The 19,811-nt window shown below is 44.9% G+C and overlaps 1 protein-coding gene across 1 annotated transcript in view; it reads left to right on the top strand.

The window, feature by feature from the left end:
• Positions 1 to 19,811, top strand: part of EPHB1 (EPH receptor B1) — a 398,288-nt gene that overhangs the window by 287,800 nt on the left and 90,677 nt on the right. The window contains exon 5 of the mRNA XM_006907222.1: positions 3,675 to 4,010. Coding sequence (XP_006907284.1) covers positions 3,675 to 4,010 — 336 coding nt within the window. The remainder of the gene's footprint in view (positions 1 to 3,674; positions 4,011 to 19,811) is intronic.

Below are 19,811 nucleotides of genomic sequence, written 5' to 3'. Positions count from 1 at the left end.
TGCTTGGAAGGAAAAGATTCAGATTTATGCAGTCCCGGACTCAACAACCATGGCTCCCGGAGGCCCCCGCTTATGCCCAACAGATGCATTTGCTCTGGAATGCAGCCACAGATGAGAAGTGGTTGCTTCGTATGAAGGCTGTTTCTAAATAAACATGAAAATCCTTCCTGAATACTCACTTCTTTTCTTCCTAAGTGAGAAGCAAATGAACAGACATGGAACCGCACCAACCAGGGTGGGTCTCCCCAGCTGCCATGGACACCATCATATGAGGGGCAGGGCAGGCTTCTTCAAACCAGCTCCTCACTTGCCACCAAAGCCTCTACCACTCGGGGTCGCAAGCAGTGGGTCCTCATTGCTGCTGCTGCTGCATCCTCCATCAGCCGCAGAGCAGGGCATCCTGTCTTGTGCTGGAGAGGCGTGCACACATGTCACCTGAAGCCTTGCCCACTGAGCAGAGGTTGAAAACCAGGTGGAAGAGGCCTCTCCTAAGTAAAGTGTTAGGCATGGGAATCACGGAGACCAGCCAGCCACTAGCCGCTGCCCACCAGGAGGCCACAGTGTAGTAAGGATGACACAGAGGAAGAGATTCTCACAATGGAATGATGGAATCTGGGTTAGGTGTCCAGGAATGGGCTTATGGAAGCCCAGAGCTGGAATGCATGCCTGGGCATCAGGGAAACCTGGGGAAATGGGTGCTGGATCTTGAATGGTGAGCAGGAGTTCGTCAAGTAGACAAGAGGGAAAAAATTCTGTACAGAGAGAACACTGTGCAAAGGCTTAGGAGTATGGAGGGAGTTCAGTGTGCACAGGAAATCACAAGAATCTTCCTACCAGTCACACTCTAAGAGGTGAGGGTCAAGTGGCTGGAGATGAGATCAAGAGCAGCAAGACTGTGTGGGGACTTGAAAGATGTGGGTAGAGGGTAAACTTTTAGGTAATTGAGGCTTGAGCTGAGGAACGCTATGACTCCATGTACATTTTGGAACTTACACTCTGGCAGAAGAGAATGGATGGGAGAGATTCAAAGTGATGTTGGAGAATTCATTAGGAAGCTTTTGCAACAGAGAAGGAAAATTGATGTCCTTTGTTATGAGGTGGTGGAGGATATAGCATAAGGGAAAGATCTGAAGAAAAGGAGATGATGTGGACAGACTGTGCGTTGTGGGACACAGATGTGATCTTCAGGGTCTGGCTGGCAACAGTACAGGCTGTCAAGGAAGGTAAGGGCTGAGTTGTGTTTCCTGGTCTTGTCAGGTAGGAGGCCAAAAGGAAAAGAAGGTGTGGCGGAGGAGTGGGGGAGTAACCAGGCTGCAGTGGCGGAGCAGGGAGAGAGGAGAGCCAGCAAGTGTGGCTGCTTTGGAAAAGCTTGGCCGGAGAGTAAAGAGGAGAGGACACGCAACGCAGAGTTGCCAGGTGACAGTGTTTCAGTTTTAAAACGGCAACGACTTATGCAAGTTTAAGTAGAGAAGCTGGAGACAGGGAGAAAGTGAATTTGAAGGTCAAAGAAGTGAGGAGATCATTGGTGGGGCATGGCGTGCAGGGCCTTTAAAATGTGGCTTGGTCACTGTCCTGGAATGTACTTACCTCTGATCTCTGCCTCCCTGCCCAAGGCTGCTTTCTGAACGACAACCTCAAGATGTCCTGAGGATGCAATAAGATAATATTGTAAAAGGGTTTGCCCCACCCCTGGCGTAGAGCAAGTACTCTATGAATGTATTTATTTTTGAAAAACAATGGTCTGTGGCTGAGTCTGGGATGTTTGCTGGGAAAGTAAGACAGGCAGCAATGACACTGACCACTGGGAGCTTGTGGTCTGAGTCTCATCAGACTGAGCAAACAGATAATGTCTCAGACAGGTACTGGCCAGTACAGATGTTAATGAATAGTACAGTGTGAGGTGAGACTGGCCGGGTGCAGGAGCCCACCTAGTGCTAACTGTGTGCTGATTCAAAACGAGATGGATGTTTATCCCTGGATAGATGGGTGGGGAATTCTTGAATGCTATTTGCAAGACTTCAGTAAAAATGCTTCATGAATCCTGTCCTATCATAAACGTGCATGAAAGTTGTGCTTTAGCTCAGACCTAATGGGCTTTGTATAGTACAGTACTGATTTTCTTTCATGTTTTAATAGAATTCGATTTAATATTTGCTTTCTGCTCTCGCTGCTTGCTGTTGACGGATGCAACACAGAATCCTTCCCTGGTGCCCCCCGACCTTGTTGTTATTCCCTCATTTTGTGTGTTGGCATTTGATTCCTGTCTCCAGCATGAACCACTTTACACATGTCTTCGTTCAGCTGGCGACTGTCACGTGTGTGAATTCTGAATGCATTACCATTCGGAGCGGCTGCTCCAACAGACCTAGCACTGGGAGGGGGGCTTCCAGGAAGGATTCATTTCCATCCGTTAGACATTGGGGAGAAGCAAAGCTCAGCTTGGGAACCTGAGGCTGATCTGTTCTGTTCTTGGGCAGGAGATTCTCCAACTTAATCTCAAAATGCCCAACACAGTGGCCATTAATTCAGCAACATTTTGTTCTCCTGTAAAGTACCAGGCTTTCCAGAGTTTTCAACACAGCATTTCAACCTTTGCCAGAGTGAGAACAGCAATATGGCTGCCATTAACCAGTCAGATCAGAGCTGTCCAGAGGGAAGAGGCTGCCCTTCTTGAGTCCCCGTGAGCCTGGCTGGTTTGTAGGAGAGAGTCTGTTCAAACCATGTGTTGCCTGACCACAAATGTTTGGAGTGCCCTGTCAGTGTAAGTTTGGGGTTGGAGACAGCTTTTCCCTTAGTAGGATAAGCATGGTGCCATGGTTAAGAATGTGAGCTTTGGAATTGGGCAGGTGTGCGTGTTCATACTGGCTTCAGTTCTTATAGACCGACCACAAGATCTGTAGCCAGTCCCCATTCTCAGCTTTAGTTTCCCTTTCTATAAAATTGAGTTAATTATTGTATTTTTCCAGTAGGTTTTATGGGGGAGAGGGGTTTATGTGCATGCAAAGTAACTAATAGAGTGTCTGGAGCAAACCCCTATGCTTTCCTTGTGTCATAGGGTCAAAAATGGTGGCTGCGTGAATCTCCCACCAACCTTTCTTCTTGTCTTCATGCACTAAAGCTTGTGCAATGTGAATATTCATCTATCCAGGTATTCTGGCAGCCTAACCTACAGAGAGACAAATCTACCACCACACACACACCACATAGATCTCAAATTGTGTGAGATTTTGTGTAGCATGTGAGAATGTGTTCGAGCTTTTGATGTGTCACTCATATCCCTTAGCCCTTAAGTTCTATACCAATTAAGCAAAGACAGAGAATCAAATAAGTGTCCAGTATACATATATACCATTGACATTAAAGCTGGCGAGAAGATGTGGCTTGGTCCTAAGAACAAAAAGGCTTGAACTAAGGTTTTTGCATCTTCCTTTCCTTTGGCACAAATGATTAAAAGAAGGAGAGCCCCAGTGGGGATGACTAAAAAGGGTGTTTGGGACAGGTTGTCATTTCTGTGCACCATTTTTTTTCAGCATAAATTGATGCATGGAGATTTGGGGTTGAGGAGGGGAGGAGATGCGTGCATGTGTGAGTGTGGGAACACACCAAAGGTAGATGGAGAGATGTCGGACAAGGAAGTGTGTGCTCAGCCTCACTGGGCCTTTATCTCTTTACAGGTGTTCCATCAGGTCCCAGAAATGTCATCTCCATCGTCAATGAGACGTCCATCATTCTGGAGTGGCACCCTCCAAGGGAGAATGGTGGGCGGGATGATGTGACTTACAATATAATCTGCAAAAAATGCCGGGCAGACCGCCGGAGCTGCTCCCGATGCGATGACAACGTGGAGTTTGTGCCAAAGCAGCTGGGCCTGACTGAGTGCCGTGTCTCCATCAGCAGCCTGTGGGCCCACACCCCCTATACCTTTGACATCCAGGCAGTCAATGGGGTCTCCAGCAAGAGCCCCTTCCCCCCACAGCACGTCTCCGTCAACATCACCACAAACCAAGCTGGTAAGTCTCTGTGCTCTTCTTTCTGTCTACAAGGCTGCCTCTTTGTCCATCTCTGTGCAGAAACAAGCTGCAGCCAGACCCATCAGGCCTCGGGCTTTCTACCAGGAGTGAAGGTGCCAGGCGATGGGCATTTGTGGCGATGGAGGAATCGGTGTACTGTTTCACCTCTGAAAGGGAGCTGGATTCTGAGGGATTTTCTTGTGCCCAGCAGAAAAGCAAAGATGTATTTTCAAGCCAGAGTAGGACACAGTGCTCTGCATCCAGCTGGAGCTCAACAAATGCCCTTGGATAGATAGATGAATGGACAGAGAGATGAATGGGTAGTGAATGGACAAATAGATGGACAGATGAATGGATGGGTAGATAGAAGCCCTGCATAGTCTTGAGAACACTAATGCTACTCTATTAGAAAACCCAATGGAAGAAACTTCCCAGTAATCATGTGATAAAGTCAGTATTGCCTTCATACATTACTTTTCAATTAAAGCCATGTAATTCAAGAGTGCATTCTCCTTTATAGCTTGCTCAGATGAATGCTATACAGTTATAGAGACCTCAGATAGTGGCAATAGATCATTCCTGATAGCCAGTACCTCCCTGTGGCATGCACAGCTCAAAACACATTTTCTTCTCTTCTCTTTATTTCTATATCTCTTACACTTCTAACCTTTTCTCTCTTATTACTTTTCACACCTCTTGCAATGATCTATTTCTTTTTATATCCATTTAACCAGTCGATTCATGTACTTACTCACTTATTTGTTAATTCACTCATTATTAAAAGACAGTTATTAGCATCTACAGTATGCCAAGCTGTGTATTAGATACTGTGAGGGATACAATGATACTGGGACACCATCGTTCCTCCCGTGAAACTCATTAACTGAAGAACTTACAGGACATAGACACAAAGTACAAAGCTGCAAGGTGGTATATTCTAAGCAGTGTGTGCTACTATACACATGCAGGAAATACCAAGTGGGTGAGAGAGAAACGAGCACTCTCTCCCTAGGAGTGATGGTGCCAGGCTACAGAGAAGAAGTGAACATCACATCTGTAGGCAATGATGGGGGTTGTAGGCAATGGACATGATATTATTTGGAATTATGGATTTTTCTCAATCAACAAATTCTAAAAGGACCACTTTTTAGTGGACTAGCAGGCGCTAAGCATTTCTCCTTGCTCTTTCTCCCTCCGTGTAGCTCCCCCTTCTTGACCCCCTCTTTCTTATTCCATCCTCTTTTACTCCTCTCCTCCCCATCCTCAGCCTATTCCACCTCTTTTAATACCAGGCTTCTTTGATAGCAGATGATTCTTGGGTTTAAGCTGTCAGAACTGAGAAGAAAAAAGGTGTCACAGGAGAGCATGACTGTCCAGATGGCTGCGTTGTTGCTGGGAGCGTGTGTGTGTTCGTGTGTGCATGTTTGTATGTATGTGTATGGTCACGTGTTTACGTGTGTACGTGTTCAGTGAGAAAATAAGAGGGGAAGTGTGGAAGCCTCCAGCTGGTGACCACAGCCCCGGTGCCATGGAGACAAAGGTTGTGACAGTCTGTCTTACCCAAAGAAGAGGGAATGGTAATTTCAGCATCATGTTGAGTGTGTAACATGGGCAGCCTTTGTTAGCAGTATTTTCCTTGCAGAGTTTAAGGCAGAAAACTGGCTGAAATATTTTAGTGTCCCAGCTTCTGGGAATAATAATCCTGCCAGCCTGTCATGTTATGCTGGGCTTGGCTGTCTTTTCTCTCCCTCTCTCTAAGCATGTGCGAACAAACCTGCCACTTATATCGGTTTGCTTTGATTTCTGCCCCTCCCTTTCCTTACCCTGCTATTCCCGAACCTGCCCATCTGCTTGTCTTGCCATCTGCACCTTCCCAGGCTGCAGTGGAGCTGAAGGACCAGGGTTCCTGCAAGGGGCCCTGCATTACCAACACTCAAAATATCGATTTTTATCCTCACCCATTCTCATGCCCTTTGTCCCCAACTCCTCTTATTCTTAACCTTTCCTGATTTTGTTGTCCCAGCCTCATTGTCACCTTTCAATATATGATTTCTCTTTGGGAATTCTGGAATTTGGATGTCAGAAAGTTTACAACCAATGAGAGAAGCATGCAACTGCTTCTTGGTGACACATGGCTATTATAAAATAAAGATCAAGTCAGCCAGTGGTTTCTAATCTGTGGGCGGAAGGGCTCTGAGGAACGTGGTGCTATCACACTGCTTTGCTGAATCCACATGTGAATGCAAATTATTTTTAATCAACAGATAATTTTTTAAAAAGATGAGAACTTTCAAAATAAGCACTTGAGCCTGTACCTCTGCAAGAACAGTTTAGAAACATGAAAAGCAGCTACATTTTTTAAGGGATGAAGGAGAGACTAAATAACAAGCATCGTTAAAAAAAACCTAGTGACTCAAATCCACAAAAGCATAAGGTGGATGGACCCATGTAGCGCCAATAAGTCATGACATGTCTTAAGCCTTTCCAGGGCACCTTGAGCACTTCCATGCTGAGTGAGATCCATGTCAGCCTCCCCACCTCAACCTCATGGTATGGTGTGACCCCTGTCACTGCCTGTGGCCACCGCTGACTTACTGTTTGCGTCATGAGTAGGTGAATGTCAGGTAAACAATTTGATCAAGAGCAGTCCTGGAATCAATCATTAAGTCAGCTGGTAACTGTTTATTGAGTGCCCATTCTGTGTCTAGAACTGACCAAAATGAAGTAACTGGGGACCATTGAGAGGGTCCTGAATGAGGAGGATGTAATACTCATTATAGTTAACACCATGAGTTTGCGTTTCATTTGAGTTGACTAAGAATATGGAATACATGGACTTTTTTGATCCTCCTAATTACCATGACCTGGGCATTATTGTTCCAACTTTTCTGATAAGGAAACAGAAACTTAAATGGGGTTGGAGAATCTAGAATTAGAAGAGAGTCAGCAGGACATCACCTCTATTTTTGCCTTCCTATTTCCTGCCCTAAAAGGTGGAAAGTCTTTCTGGGCTCCCCATTTCATGGCCTCCGAGTGTGGAGGGGCTATTCAGGCCCAGCCAATGCCATACTGCTGAAAGTAGGAGACCTCACAGCACCTGTTACCCTTCCACAATTTTCTTGGTAACACTGAGCATGTAAAAGGCATTCCTCTGCTTCTCTATCAAGGTGGAAGATGGGTGTGTGTTTGTTGAGGGGCACGAGTTGTTTGCAAGATGAATTGAATCCTGACAATGGATATAAGGGTCATATGAAAGAAGGTTTTTGGACAAGTTGGCTTCCAAGTGGTTTGGGGGTTGATCCGAAGCCTGATATTCATGAACATCCGACTCTATTTTGGATGGCTGCTTGCCACTCTGGGCTGGTCCTCCTTTATTTAGGGTCTACGGACCTCATTCGTGGCTGGGTGTGTAGTTCTTGCTATTCACCAGACACAAGATTGTCATCTCTTTCTTCTAAGGGCTGCCAGGACATGCCACATTGGTGCTGCATCATGCTGCTCTCATGAGCCCTGCCCAGCAGAGTCAGGCAGGTCACCTTAGCTGATTTAGGTTCCCAACAAAAAGGGTTATGGTTGGTCTCAGTCCATCAGAGAAAGTCACCAATAGGCTTTTCTTGACCTCAAGGGTTGTGATCTAGGAAGAGACTATATGAGATGTTATCATCATCTTTTGGTCCATTGGGCACACAGTGGACAGCATTCTTTCTGTAGAGGCAAGCATGATTGGAAAACACCAAAAAGTCTATTGAATCCTGAGATCCAGAGTCTCCATCTTCTTCTGTGATGACCTCAGTCATGTAGGTAGTCAACTGACTCAAGGATCTTGTACTAATTGGAGAGTATCAGAATAGGATCCTCTCCCAGCCCAGAGGCAGTGGCAGAGAACTATCATATTATTAGCATCTTCAATATGCCAAGCCACTCCATGTTCTTTCTTCACAAAGATGAGGCAGGTCAGATGGAGGAATCAGAGTCAGGGTGCTTTTGGAATTTGCTCAGCACCTCACAGCCAGCAAATGATGTTTTTGGGTTTCAAACTCGTTTGTGGCCATTTTATCCTCTGACTAATCAAAAATCGCATTATGGTGAGCTGTGTAAGTTGTAAGCTCTCTCTAAGCTATTGCCACATAGCTAGGCCACTTTAGCTGTCAAAAAAATGTCCATCATCTTTGGTCAGGGTTGATCATGAATTATGCAAGCTCAGATTTATGCAAAGTCTTCGGGGATGCAGCCTTGCACTGAATACAGCTGCCTTGAGTTTAAAATAGATCAGATCAGGTGGAACTCTCTCTGTTCCAGTGGCCAAGGGATCTGCAGAGAGGTTGTTATCACCACTAATTCCCGCAGTCACTCTCTGGCACCTGGCCCCAGATTCAGACTGATGGCCGGATCATCTGGCTGTCAGAGAGAATTAAAGTGAATGACAAACTTTACTTCTCTTTTCTGCCTGCCAGACTCAGAGTGTCAGAGCTGGGGAAGGGGACCTCAGAAGAAGTCTTGGAAAAAATAAATAAGACAAATCAGACTAGCACTTCTATAAAATCAACTTGTAGCAAGATAAAGTCGGTGAATTTGGGACCATCTAAGCCAGAGGGAATAAACTCAAAGACCCATGAGGTCAGACAGGCAAGGGAGAGGAGCAAAGCAGATATCAGACAATAGAGAATGGTGGGGACTGCAGAGAACTGAAGGGGCAGCCCCTACGCAGTTCCAGCACGTGGCACTGTAACCAATGTTGCCCAGTCTTATCAGATGAAAATCCAAATTTAAAATATTGTCAACTAATTAGAAATTTTTAAAGCACTTGAGAGCCAAACCAATCCAATTCGGAATTGAGCCTGTCGGCTGTGGTTTGCAACCTCTGATTCAGAGGGCTAATCTGATTTACCCAAGCTCGTAAAGTAAACATACTGTGTTGTTTCAGTCTCTTTCCACCATGAGACAGTCACCTTACTCATCTCTTGGACTCATGGTGGCAGAGATGTAACTGGGGAATTCTGGGGTTTGTCACTCTCTCTGCTCTTCATGTGACTCAAGTTTATTGACCTTCCATGATCCCCACTTTCTCAACTGTAAAATAGGAGTAATGACACCTGCTTCCTAGGGTTCTTGTGACAATCAGATGAGAGGATAGAAGTCACGCTGTAAACAATGCTGTGCACTGGGGGATGACATCATTTTTGAAAATATGTCTTGAACCTGACAGTAGTTTGCTGGATTTCTTCTTCCTAAACTCTTCCATTCCAAGGCCTCTCAGTATCTTTCTTTGGGACTAATGTCATCCACGTCAGATAAATGACAGGTATCAGTTTGTCCATTCTTCGAGGAAGGAGTAGACACCAGAAAGGAGAGCAGTGAAGTTCACATCCCAATGAGTTAATGATGAGGACAGTAGTGGAGCCAGAACCTGTGTACCTGGCACAGGCTGATCCTGCCACTCAGAGGAGCCTGTCTGTCTTTTCTTATCGTATGTTTGGAGAAGCAACAATTTTTCCCCTTATTTTCATGATGCCATCGATAGTATTCATATCTGACATTTATAATTCACACAGTCATGTATGGCCTGCTGTGCCAATTGAATGTGAAATAATAACGTATCCACTAACATATCCACTGTGCCCACAACACACACACTCCATTACCTTACTTGGTTTAAAAAATACATACACTACTTCTGTTAATAGTCACAAGCCCCTACAGTTTATCTATTTTTAAGGCATTTTTGAAGTTCCTAGACAATTAAAGTTACTGAGACACTACTTTTCCTACAGAAGAATTACCTAGGCCACCAGTTCCTCTGAATACATCATCTAATTTGCATTATTCCTTAGTTAAATATAGTATTTGCATGCATAAAGAATAATCTTTGAATATGAAAGGAATTTTATGATATTGCAATATATTGAGCTCTTTGGAGGAAAGATATTATGTAAATCTCAAAATTAAATATTAAAACAATATTACACCGCTGCCTGTAAAAATTTAGAGTGTTAAGATCCAAATGCTGAAACTAGTTCATTTTTAAGGGCTGGTCTCATTGGAAATTAGGCGAAATTTGTTCCAGAGCAGAGAAAAGACTGTCAGAACTTAAAAAAAATTGGAATAAGTTTAAAGAAAACTTTTATTGAAGTTAATAAGAAAAATGTTAAACCATAAGTAAACAAAATTTTCACTGCTCTTAATCCAATTTCATAGTTCGTTTCATTGCTTTATTCTCATTGTTAATTCTGAAAAAAAAAATGTTTTTCTCGTTTCTTAAGCCCTGGCATTGAGAAGGAACTTCCAAATGGCCTCAAAAATGTCCTGGCCATTTTCAAATGATGATAGGTTGTCTGCTGAGCTGAGAAGGTCTGCAGTTAGCACTGCCTATGACCAAAGCCGTGGTTTCTACCCCAGCAGCCATGGGGCTCTCCACCTGATGATGAGCTCTGTGGAGAATCAGGCTCTCTCACCTACCCCAGCTTCATGAGGGAGGGACCACATAGTGCTAGGCACAAATCATTGATAAATATTTGCTAGTTTCCTTTAATCCTCACATATGAGTTCGGATATAAGTGTTGGGCTGATGTATGGTGATCAGAATATGTCCTGGTAGTCCACAGGTGGCCAGGCAATCCCTCCAGGTCAGCCAGGTGACTGGGTCTCTTCCTGAAAACATAAGGGAATGATCTTAGGATGATGCCAGGAGCCCTGATCAGAGGATCGCAGTGAGATTCAACCGCACTCAAAGAGATTTGTTTGTAGTTTGTTTGTTTAAGCACTTTAACTTTGGCAATATCTTCATTCGTTCAACTCAGTCTTTGTGACTACTTTCCACATGCTGACTCATTGGTTTCTGCTCCTGTTCATTTACCTGCTCAATAAATATTTTTTGAGACCTTCTGTGCACCACGCATAGCTCCAGGCACTGGGAGCAGAGTAGCAAACAACACACAACAACCCGTGACTTTTGGAGCTTGCATACTAGTCCACAGCACACTGAGACTGGGATCAGAGGCCCAGAGAAGCCATAAGTGAGTATGTGACTCACTGGGACGGGACTCCAAGGGGCCCTCAGCTGGGCTTCTGTACCACGGCCTGCTGCAGTGCCAGCTCCCACTTTCCAAAAGCTAGAATGTAACCACATGAAGTTGCTAGAAAGCAATTCAATCTGTGGTGGGTGTTGCTATCCAGTGACAGTGTCGGTTCACTAACTGACCAATTTGAACTTCATGTGAACAGATCTCACCTGCTGGGTAACAAAGTGGTTGGTTGGGTGTGAGGATTCTCTCTGTTCTTGATCCTGAGCAGTGGCTAGTGATGCTGCTAACAGCTGGAGAGCAGCTGAAAGTGCCCTGCCCTGCATCCCTGCGAGGACCCCCTGAGGGCACCTGTTTGCTCATTTTACCCCATCTTGGGCCACACACTCTAACAACATGAAAATAGGGCTGCTGGCAGTGAGATTGTAGTTCAGTCTCTTACCCTGTTCAAAGTCCAAATGAGACTACCATAACCTTCATTGCAAAGAGCATCTCTAGTTGGATTAGGAGGTAGTTGCTCTTTACCTTATGGCTCCGCCAAAGTGGGTAGGAGGGAAGAGTCCTAGTGATGCATCCACTCCATGCTCCTCCAGCAAATGTCTGCTCCACGAGCTGATTCTGGTCTCCAGGAGAGCATGTCCTACGTCCATCTTATCAGCTATCATGCCCCAGTGTCTAGCTAGGTACCTGAAATAGTAGTATTAAACAAATGTTCATTGAATGAACTAATAAATTATCAAATAAATGTCTGACTGAAAATGCCTTACTGTTTCTTAAACTAATCTCAGGCACCAGCAAATGGTGTAGCTTAGGTTCTCTCTGTGGTCTTTCCTTCCTCGGGCATCTTGGGGTGGGTGCTCTGATTGGAGTTAAGCCCCTACATTCTCCCAGATGTTGGTAAGACTCGGAACTTCCTGGGTGCATTGTCCTCCCAAAACATGGCCCTGTGGGAGGCACCTGCTATGACCTGCTCTGTCTCCTACTCCCCTGGGCAGGGACCCAGCTGCTTGAGCAAGCAGTTGGGGGTAGCCACGGTGGCATTCCATTGCTGTTGTCTGTCCACCTGCACGCCGGCTCCATGCCTATCATTTTCACAGCACCATCCATGTTAAACAGGCAGGAGCACCAGGGGTTTTCGAATGCAGCAATTAACAAAACAGTAATCAAGCTAAGTGTTTAATTTCAGAAAATTAACATCTTCTCTGAGCGGATATGAAAGATTGGGGAAAAAGGCGCATTAAATGTTCTGGGTAAATAAAGGCAATGCTGGACCACAAATATTTTCCAGTGCAAGGGAGACTCTTTGCCAACCCCTCTAGGCCTTGGGATCTGTTTCCCTCTGAGAGCCAAGCTATAGAATTGAGCTTTTAAATGTATGTATCCCTTCCTTCCTTCCTTCCTTCTTTTCCTACCTTCCTTCCTTCCTTCCTACCTTCCTTCCTTCCCTCCTCCCTCTCTCCTTCCCTCCCTCCTTCCCTTCCTTCCTTCCTTCTTTCCTTCCTCGGAACAGAGCAAATGCATTATCTATCCAGAAGAGCTCCGGAGAACATTTGTTCTTCCTGTGCGTCTGCCTGCACCATAGAAAATTCTGAAGTGCATCATCCTTCTCTGAATTGTACTAGTTATAAGCTTGACACAATGAGTTCTTGAATGTGCATTATTTTTTCATGTTCATAGGCCCTATTTCTTCTGATAGACTGAGAGCTCCTCTAGTAACCCCTGCACCTCGGCACAGTGTCCTCTGTTCTGGAATGTCATGGCCGGCTTTACATGATGTTCACAGTCGGGTGGTGCCTTATAAACCAGCAGGCTTGCATTTGTTCACAGAAGTGGGTTTGTATATGGGGAGGGAAGCTTGTGAGGAAGGTGGGTGTGCAGGAGACTGGGAAGAGACAAGACCTCTTGGTGTCCGTTGGCTCATCAGATGCACTGGAAGTGAATAGAGGCCCAGGATGAGGACCGGGAGGGCAAGGAAGGCAGCTCTGCAGGAGGAACAGGATGAAGTTTGAGCACAACAGGCAGCCTTGGGGCTCCATGACGAGGTGCTACAGCTAAGCAGGGAGGCACGGCTCTCGGGGTTAGGTTGAGTAGGACACTGCCCAAGGGATCACAGGGGAACTGTGTTCTCACAAAGTCACAGGTCCTCAGGGAAGGGACTGGAAATATAGCTTAGTGCCAGCTTTACTACAGGGGTCTAGCAGGCAGCTGACATCAAGAACAAATAAACCAAAACTGGAAAATGAGAGGATGATTTTCATATATGTAGGAGACATGCCAGGGATCCCAGACGTGTTCAAGGATGGTGGCAAGGGGAGGTGGGTTCGGTCACGTGTTCGTATTTGTGGAGATTTGAGGTATCCAAGTCAAGGCATTATTTATGCGGTTGGATAGTCAGGCTTCTATCTTCCCCTTTGAGGTGGGAGATAAGCTCCCTTGCCTGCTACTGGTGGAAGTGATGTCAGGCACAACTGGGTCCCCCAGCTGTGATGGGTGCTCTGCTGAACACTTGCACATGAGTGCCGTGGAGTAAGGGGCACACAACCTGCTGTAGGGTTTCGTTTGCTCTCTCCTGTGGCCTCTCCAGTGCCAGTGTTTACAGTGAACTGCTTTCTGTGATTAAACATGCAACAAACCAGAACTGCCACTGCTCTGGTCCCATACCAGGAAAGGCTGACAGGCTTGTGGGAGGTGGAGCTAGCCCTAGCTGCCACGTGACTCCTGATGGGTCTGTCCTCATTCACCCTCACAGCTACCCTGGGGCACCTGCCTAAGACTGGCATCGCTTGACAATTACCTTGTACATTCACCCATCCCTTCACAGCCTCCTGTCACCACAGGGTCACAGCATTCATATTTGCTTTCCTGTCCTGGTGCACCTTCTGGTTACCCCAGTAGGAAGGGGGAGCCAGTCTAGGGGAACCTAGGAGGCAGAAGGGACCCCAGGACCCCACTAGCTGGGATGCCTCCTTCTCTGGCACAGGGCTCTGCACACTTCCTCCTCTGTGGGAACTCCTGATCCTTCTGAGAAATCAGGCAGCACCCATTTGTGAATGATGTGACCCCGTTTGCCCTCCCCCATGCTTCACATCCTCAAGAGGCTCTGAAAATGCTGGGCTCATGAGAGTAGGGGGAGGGGAGAAGGGGCCAGGCATCGAACAGGAAGCCAGGCTATTTCTGGCTCTGCTCTAGGCTGCTAAGGACTTAGGGGAGTCTCTTTCTCTTCCTTGCCCTCAGTACTGTAATCCATAAATTGTAAGAGTTGACAGAAAACTAAATGACCTCGGATATCCTTTCAAAGTTTAACATTCGGATTTCTAGATTTCCAGACAAACAGTTCTCAAACTTGAGTGTGCATCAGAATCCCCTGGAGGACTTATTAAAACTCAGATTGTTGAGCCCCGCTCCCAGAGTTTGATTCAGTAAGTCTGGGGTGGGGATCAAGATCCTGCATTTCTGTTTAGTTCCCAGGTGACACTGATCTGGGACCACATTTTGAGAACTAGCAGCATCAGGTGGATGATCCCAGTAAAGACTCCCCTTCCATCAGAGGAAGTATCAAAAATGAGGTCATCTGCTAGAAACCCACATCCCCAGAAAGGCCTCCCAGTTCCAGTTCCCAGTTGTCACACCCATCCCTTGGCTTGGAACCAAACTTGTGAAGGAGTGTAGGACCAACTCAGCCAGCCAGGCCCGAACCTTCATTTTCTCTCCCATCTTCACTCCACTGAGCCCATGACGAGACTCAGCAAATATTCCACAACAGCATCAAACTGATGCCACCCACCCAAAGCAGTCTTCTGTGCCCAGGTGAGTCCGAGCTAGAGAGAGATTGGAAGGCGGGTTACAGAGTCATCTCAAGGCATAGCCCAGAGCAAAAGCAAAGAAGCCAATGTCTACAATAGGAAAAAAAAAAACAATTAGAAAAATAATTAATTCTGCTTTTGTATTCATACCTAGTCTCCAAACTAATTGCTTATTTCTTTAATCTACTTTGACCAAAAGTGTTACTGCACCAAAAAAATTTTAATGAGTCAATCTTCCTAGTATAAAATTCGAACATATTTGTGCAATGAAATGAGTTTTCATCAACAGAGGGAGGACCTGTTATCTAAGCAGTACCTTCTCAACAGAGCTATCTCCTAAAATATAAATGTCAGAAAAAACACAATTCATCTATGCACAATTCATCTGCACAATTTTTTTGTGTGTAAACTGTTCTTCTTTTGTCATCAGTACTAATGTGTCTAAAGTCTTTAACTAACATTTAAATATAGATTTATTTCTAAGAATATATTTCATATAAAGAGAAAGGTAATCTACCACCCCCGACTCCTAACTCCCAACCTCGTCACCCATACCTTTGAGGAATTCACAGAATTTAATCTGGAGGCTGCCCAGTATTTTTGGATCTCTGTGTGTGGATCCTTCAGAGTCTGGGTGGGGGAGATAAGAAATGGGCTCGCTTCAGGGCTCTGGGACTTCCACTTATTCACCCAGAGCATCTCTGAATTGTTCTGTTTTGCACTATGCTCCAAGGAAAATTTTTTTGAGAAAGGATTCTACAGCTCAGAAGGAAGAAAAGTTAGACACCTACTAACATAAAGTAACATTTCAGCTGACACATCCCAACGAGATGGAGATGGCCCCAGCCTCCCAGTTTCTGCTTCTACACCATGTAGCACTCCTATCCCCACTCTCCTGGGACTGCTATATTTAAACCCACTCCTATTCCTTCCCAGGTGCAGGCTGAAGAATCCCCTTCCCCCAACATCTCTCTCCTTTAAAGGCCAATATCCATGTCAGGTGCAACTCCATGGTTTTCTGACCCCTTTTATTTACTTCTGATATTTTTAGAAAAGAACCTGCAATCATTCCAGTAAAGGCAAACTTTTACTGGATATCTATAAACAGTGGGAAAAGGCTACAAACATGACTTCTGCCCTAAAGAGTTTATTCCAGTGATGGAGAGCAGAGATGAGCATCTGGAAAGTTAGATCACAGTGCACTGTGTCCCAAGGTGGCAATTACAGTCCAATGAGAGTTAGTGAAGTCAGGACTTTGAATCGGGAGGAGGGAAGGGGCGTTCTGGTGGGTGTGGTTCAACAGGGCTAATCCAGAGCAGTGATCTGGGCCTCTGAAGGCTGGTGGGGTTATGAAGAGAGGTGGCCAGAGGGTGTGGTTCTACAGGTGGGGATTCCAAAAGCTGAGTTTGCTGGGACACAGTGAGTGGAGCAGTTAGGTGAGAGCAGCGGGTTCCTGAAGGGAGCAGGGAAAGGCAGTCTGGCCTGGTCTACGACTGCCCCATTGTTAAATGTTAGAGATGCAGTTGGGACTTTTTCCAGTGGGAGCCATTGAAGGTTTATAAGCATCAGAAGAACGTGGGTAAATTGAGCTTTGGAAAGATGAATCTGACTGCAGACAGTTTGAAGTGAAGAGTCCTAGCGGTGGGCGAGGGAGTTGGGACAAGATATTAGGTACAAGGAGATACTGGTGACAAGTCCTGGAGAAAAGCAGGGACAAAGCCAATAGAGCATTCATGAGTCCTGAGTCATAGCATAGGAAGTGTGGGCCATGGCACATCCCCTCCCCAGAGTCACAAGGTCTCCTTGTCTTAAGGACAAGGGTACCCCATTATTTATTTCCTAGATTACCTCCCAGAAAAACTCTGGTCATCTGGAGGTGTCACAAGGAACCATCTGTCTCCTGGAGCATCTATCACACCTCTCTCCAGGGAGCCCTGCTGCTCGCCTTCCCTTTCTCTGAGCCCATTCTATCCATCGCCTCCACCCTGACTGGGTTGACATGCTTATTTATTTCCTCAAAGATTTTTATCACATAAATACCCAAGGCTGTCACTGGATTGTGCTTTTCACATGTACCCTGGGGAACTATGCCCAGAGACTGTTTTGTATATGTGAATAGCGGTGGACCCAGAAGGAGACTTTGGGGTAGATGCCAAGGATCCTGGCCTGGCAGACCAGATCGGGTTGGAAGGAGCAATCCTCAGAATATATGAAAAATTCATAACATAAGGATTAATATTCCTGTTTTACAGTTGAAGAATTGGAGGCCCAAAGAAGTTAAGTAACCTTAGCCTAAGTTCACACAGTAAGCAGATGGCTGAGCCAGAATGGGAAGCCACCTCCCTCTGCAGCATCTGCAGAGCCCTGACCAAAGCCCTTCTTGACTTCTGCTAATTTCTATGCCCCGAGCTGGAGTCCTTGGCTCCTTACTATGTTCCTTATCCCACCTTGATTTTCTCACAGCTTGGGTGGTTAGTCTAACGATGATTTGGCTAGGAGATGCCAGTCTAGAAAGCATAGCTTTACCATATGATCCGGCAATTCCACTAGGTATATACCCAAGAGAAATACAAATGTAGATCCACACAGAAACTTATACATGAATGTTCTTAGCAGCATTATTCACAATAGCCAAATGTAGAAACAACCAAAATGTCTTACCAACTGATGGATATTTGTCCTAGAAAAAGCAAGGCCCTGAATGGTAGAAGTGGCTACCAAGCCTCAGAGCACACTGTTCAGGTTGGGGCAGATGCACCGCCCTGAGGGGTCAGTACAGGAATCTCCCCCCACAAATCACATGGAAGGGCCAGGGAAATCTCCCCCACCTGCCCAGCGTGAGTTATTGTGAGAGAGGTAGATGGGTTCCCGTTTCCACGGGTCTTCTAGGAAAGATTAGATATGAAAGTCTCCCTAACGGAAAACACCATTTATCTTACAGGAGACTTGATAGGGCTGTCAAGTGAGTCAAGGTAGAGAGTACTCAGCTGTGACCTGAATCTCGGCTCCTAGGGCAGGTGAGAGGTGGCCTCAGAACAAGGCGGTCCCTGACATGATTTCCAGCCCCAGAAACAACACTTTTCTCTTTAGACGAGATTTGCTGAACTCTGAAATCCAAGTTTTATGTTTTTATAACCTCTTCAAATATGTTACTCCAATAGATCAACTTCATTTTGAATGTATGTGTGTTTTGCTATTATTTTTCTTTAAAACTACTGATAAATATTTTTGATGTCTTAAAATATTTTAACATAATAAGCTGTTATATGATTTATTATATCCCAAATGAATTACAGTTAAAACTGTTGAAAGAATTATTTTGACACAAAAATCAATGAAGACATTAAGAAGTAGTTTTAATAAGCAAAGATAATGCATTCGAACTTAGCATTTGTCCTAGGGAAAAAAAGCATCAACTCATTTTCACATTTTGAAATCTGAAATGCTTAATTTAATTGTTAAGAAGAAATGCTCCTATCACATAAGAAAAAAATGAGTAAGAAGAAAACTTTGAACATGACTGAGTCACTAATTAAAGGGTCAAGGAATGTCATAAATATAAAATGTATGGTCCAGGTGAACCTGACATATGACAGCAAGGCATATTAAGACTCCAGGGTCAAGATTTGGGCTATTAATTTCTGAGATAGATTTATGCCATCACACCAAGCCCAGACTTAGTCTGACAGGATTGCGGGCCCTACGATCTCTGTTGGAGCCCTTCTTTCAAATGGAGCGCTGGCTGGTGGTCAGCCAGGCCCCATCCCTGATGTCACTGAGAGTGACCTGCGGTCAATTTGGGCCAATGCTTGTCCCATGTCACCTGTAAGCTCTTTCATAACTTGCAGCTGTGGTATCGATTGCCATCCTGTCCCTACATTTTATACACATCTCATTTGTCAGCTTGGGCAAGAACATTTTGTGCCCTTTCTCTGCTGTATATGATATACTACTATCTTGGATCTGTCTGCTTCAAAAGGAATTTGGTAGTAAGAGCTCCCCAAAGTCTTCCTGGGCAAAAACAGAGGCAAAGACTCACTCACTCAGCCTGCCTTTGTGTTGTCTCCATCCCTGTGCCCCTTGACCAGTGAAGTTTAAAGTTTGAGTCTCTTTCCGTTTCTGACACATTAAAGTGCCTCTTAAATTGACTCTAGACTCCTTATCCGATACCACCTCATTCTGATTCTGTTAGAGCCCTAGTTGATTTTTCCTCAGGGACTGAATTTTATTTGACACTTTTTGTTTCTAACCCACTCTCTTCTTTGGGTCCCAGCTTCCTGTTGGATCAGCCTCTTTATTTGGCTAAGAAGGAATACAGGGCAATTTTTGTTGTTTGGGTTTTTTTGAGCATCTCCTCTTTAGGCCAAACACATCTTTCCTGAGCCTTCAATACCTTTTATTGAATAGTCCCTAAACTAATTCTTCATTTTTACCTTTTTCTAAAGAAAGGTCCATATTTGCTTCTTTGCTAAATTTTAATAATTTTGTGAACTCTATTTTCATTTCCTTCTCTCGGTAAAATGTTTAATTTAATCAAAAGTGTTTTGTGTGCGTTCAAGGAAGAGACTTTCAGTGAAACTGTTCCTTCATGTGAGGATGCAGGTTTATGGAGAAAAGAAACTGGCCAGGACTTACTATTAGAACCAGCATATCCAAGGGTCACAGGAGCTGCTTCTTTGAATAATCTTCCCATCCCTCCTTAGTCTGCCTTAGTTTTGCTAGAAGAAGTTGGTGTTTGAATGGATACCTGAGCTCATTTTTATTTTTGTTTTTTTTTTTCTGAAAGTGTTATAGCATGTAAAACACCAGATCTAGAGGGGGCATTGCACTTGGAGAAGGGAAACAACAACAAATGGATCGTTGTAGTTAATCACTGATGGTAGAACAGCCCATGTAAGCTACCCTTGATTTTCAGGGAGGAAGAGTAATACTTTCTCACTTTCTCCCATGCGCTAATCCCATCTCAATTAAAATGTAAG

The sequence above is a fragment of the Pteropus alecto genome, unplaced genomic scaffold (assembly GCF_000325575.1).
Source record: "Pteropus alecto unplaced genomic scaffold, ASM32557v1 scaffold92, whole genome shotgun sequence".
Lineage (NCBI taxonomy): Eukaryota > Metazoa > Chordata > Mammalia > Chiroptera > Pteropodidae > Pteropus > Pteropus alecto.
This window is presented reverse-complemented; position numbering and strand designations above follow the sequence as displayed.